This window comes from Telopea speciosissima, chromosome 4 (genome assembly GCF_018873765.1).
Source record: "Telopea speciosissima isolate NSW1024214 ecotype Mountain lineage chromosome 4, Tspe_v1, whole genome shotgun sequence".
Lineage (NCBI taxonomy): Eukaryota > Viridiplantae > Streptophyta > Magnoliopsida > Proteales > Proteaceae > Telopea > Telopea speciosissima.
In genome coordinates this window covers 20,472,373-20,475,861 of record NC_057919.1, presented here as the reverse complement: position 1 = coordinate 20,475,861, position 3,489 = coordinate 20,472,373, and the positions used below count along the sequence as shown (strand labels likewise).

Below are 3,489 nucleotides of genomic sequence, written 5' to 3'. Positions count from 1 at the left end.
TTATCCTTCCTTGTTTTTCCACACATCCACTGTAACATCCTCATCTCTGCTACACAAAGCTTATGAATATGACACTTCTTAATTCCAACATTCTGCCTCATATATCAAGGTTGGGCGAACAACAGTCCTACAAAACTTTCCTTTAAGTTTTAGAGGAATACATCGGTCACACAACACTTCGGACGCACCTCTCCACTTCATCTAACCCACTTTTAATAAATAAATAAAGGAAAATTTACACATACCCCCCTGAGGTTTAACGAAAGGATATTTTCACCCCCCAGGTTTGGAAAATTCTGCGTACCCACCTGAGGTTTGCAAACGGTAACAAATAGGTCCATTCCGTCAGTTCATGACTAACACTACTAAAAAATAGACTTAAACTGACGGAATTGCCCTTCTAAGAAGAACCCCCAAAACAAAACAAAAAAAAAACCTGCAACTCATCTTCCCCTTTTGGGGAAGATGAGTTGCAACCATCCCAGCCCCATTGATTCGTTAATGAAAATGTTTGCCACTCAATCACTCCTCTTCAACCTCTTTGCTTGAACCAAATCATTTGCTCCGGCAGAAGGAAAGCAGCAAGCGTTCTCTTTCAACTATTCCAGTGTATTATTCAGAGCCACAAACATGGCCTCGTTCTCTTTAGCGACTTTTTGCCAAGTTTGGTTCTCCATTTCTACCCTTCTCAAGCATTAGCTCTATTGTTCTTTTGGCCGCTCTTACAATGTCTTCATCCTTCCGTTTCAGTAAGCTCAACGCCTTTGATTCCATCTTTTTTAGAAGGGTAGCCATTTGTTGATTCCTTTGTTCATGTAAAGCTGATCTGAGTATCTCATTCTGTGTTTTTTCCCAAAATAAACAGAACTGAAACATCAAAATAAGATACTGTAATCAGTCATTTACAGAACAATCAATAAAAAAATAGATGCAGTTCCTTTTTACCTGTAATAGAATAAAACGATCAATCTCCAATGCTTGCTTATCAATCTGAGCAGCTAAACCTAGGTCTTCCTCAAGAAGGGTCTCAATTCCAAACTCTTTCCTCCATGCCACCGTATTCTTGATCATGGTGAATGCGTCCTTCACCTTGAAATCCCTGGCATGAAGGAATTTCAGAAGGACCACATCGCTCCGCTCGTCGGCAAGCAAAGGGATTCCCCATATTGACACCTCCTCTAGTGGTGGTGGCAGCGCAGCAACGTTGGTTATCTCTTCTTGTTTTGTTTCAACAGGTGGTGCGGTGGCGGCGGCGGCGGCCTCTACCTCCCCTTCCTTTTTCGGAGACGCCGCTGCAGTTTCCTCAGCTGGTGCTGCAGGAGCAGAGACGGCTATGATGGTCTCTTCAATGGCTTCAACAGTCTTAGTGCCATCGTCATCAACGTAGGTTATCTTCTCAACCACCTCTGTAACCACCACATCTGCTAGTTCCTCAACTTCGGGTGCCGATGCCAGTGGTGTCACTTCACCTGGCTTCTTCGATGGTGCTTCTTTCTTCTCCTCCACCATGTCCGAGACCAGTACCGGCTCTGCAACTTTACTAGCCTCCGTCTTCGGGGGCTCTTCCGTGATCGTCAATATCGGCGTTTCTTCAACAACAATTGGCTTTTCCTCTGCAAGGGCAAAGGCTTCTTGAATCTCAGCCTTCTTCTCTTCCTCCTTTGCCGCCGGTGGAGGAGCAGTGAACTCGTGTTTGTTAAGTGCTTCCTAGATAAGCTGCTTTAACTCTTTAAGGGCTTTCTTCTCTGGGTCAGTAAGATTGGAAACGATGTTACTCTCCTCCTTAAAAGAAATAGATTGAGCAATGGTCTCCTCCTCAGCAACCTTTGGCTTCTCAGCCTCCTCGGTAGCAGTAGCAGAAACTTCTTCGATGAGGGTGTGTTTGGTTGACCCATGACCTCCGGCACCGATGGTGGTGCATCTTTCTCAATCGCAGTTTTCTTTGTCTCAACCACAACGACTTCCTCTGCTTTCATTTGGGTTTCCTCTGCCATGGTTGAGAGTAGAGAGTGATGGTGAAGATGGTGATGATTCGGTTCAGGCAAAGAGGTTGAAGAGGAGTGATTGAGTGGCAAACGTTTTAACGAATCAATGGGGCTAGGATGGTTGCAACTCATCTTCCCTTTTGGGGAAGATGAGTTGCAGGGTTTTTTTTTTTGGGGGGGTTCTTCTTAGAAGGGCAATTCCATCAGTTCAAGTCTATTTATTAACAGTGTTAGTCATGAATTGACGGAATGGACCTATCTATTACCGTTTGCAAACCTCAAGGGGATACGTAGAATTTTCCAAACCTGGGGGTTGAAAATATCCTTTCGTTAAACCTCAGGGGGGTATGTGTAAATTTCCCATAAATAAATAAACATCTATATATATATATATAACAGTGATGAGCCATTCCTTTTTCTAATATATATATATATATATATATATATATATATATGTTTATATAAATATATTTAGTTCACAAGGTTTCAAAACCAGCAAGTAGGTCGGGCTTTAACCACATGGGCTAAGTCGGGCTTTAACCGGGCTGGCTAAGTCGGGCTCATAATTGGTCGATATGGTTGGGCACTAGATGGGCTAGAATCCCACACCGAAAACAACCAATTATAAATGTGTCGGGCTTAAGCCCAACACGCTTAATAATCAGGCCGGGCGGGGCCAGGAATTAACACCCCTAAATAAGACGAATGATGATAGGATTATATTGGAGATTCTTCATAAGTGGGAGAAGTTGTTTCTGCTCCTCTCATCCTCAGGTTCGTCCATCTTCTCTTTCTTGTCTCTTGCCCTCTGTGCTCTCTCTCCTCTCTCTGGGGCACTCCAAGTCTCACCCAACCAAATGACCTGTGATGGGATGATGTAGTGAATTTTCCTCCTTTATTTTTCTTGCCATCTCACCCCATTACACGTGGAAATTCAAATCTCTAACTATCTCATCCTATGTGTTGGGCTCCTCTGTAGCACAACAGGGAGTGTAGCACACATCCAACGGCCCATAGTGCTTGGGCAAGCAGCCCAACACCCCTGTGTTGGGCTGCGTGCCCAAGCACTATAGGCCGTCAGATGGTGCGCTACACTGCCTGTTGCACTACTGAGGAGCCAAATCCCTCATGCTATGCTCTTTCTACTTTTTTTTTTTTTTTTTTTTTTTTTGGGTAAGAAGGCTCTTTCTACTTGGTCCGTCTGTTTAGAAGGGTTTTGATGGAGTAAGATTTAAGAAATGTAAAAATTATACTTAATTTTTATTACCATGGGAAATTGAGGTGTTTGGTTTGTTGACAAATTCATTTTTCTTGTTTGATCATTGATGAGGTGTCTTCCATTCCACCCCCCTTTCAAAGTCCCACTAAGTTGGTGAGACACTTCATTGTTCATAGAAGGGAAAAATGAATTTAATGGGAAAAAATCCTCTGTAGTGCCTTAATCTTGCGGTGCCTTGCAGTTCGGGTCTGAGAGCTCGACACGTGGATGATGCGACATCCAACT

General features: G+C 43.4%; 1 protein-coding gene across 1 annotated transcript; it reads right to left on the bottom strand.

The window, feature by feature from the left end:
- Positions 1–645: 645 nt before the first annotated feature.
- On the bottom strand, positions 646–1,994 carry LOC122659061 (patellin-1-like). The gene is made up of 3 exons (XM_043854216.1): positions 1,899–1,994; positions 946–1,707; positions 646–840 (listed from the first exon to the last, which is right to left on the bottom strand). Exons 1-3 carry the CDS (start codon positions 1,992–1,994, stop codon positions 646–648), a joined length of 1,053 nt encoding a protein of 350 aa, XP_043710151.1.
- Positions 1,995–3,489: the final 1,495 nt, after the last annotated feature.

Coding starts and splice junctions, on each gene's coding strand:
- LOC122659061 (XM_043854216.1), bottom strand. CDS start 1,994: ATGGCAGAGGAAACCCAAATGAAAGCAGAGGAAGTCGTTGTGGTTGAG. Junction 1,708..1,898: donor CACCACCATCGGTGCCGGAG/GTCATGGGTCAA, acceptor CAGCTTATCTAG/GAAGCACTTAACAAACACGA. Junction 841..945: donor ATCGTTTTATTCTATTACAG/GTAAAAAGGAAC, acceptor GAAAAAACACAG/AATGAGATACTCAGATCAGC.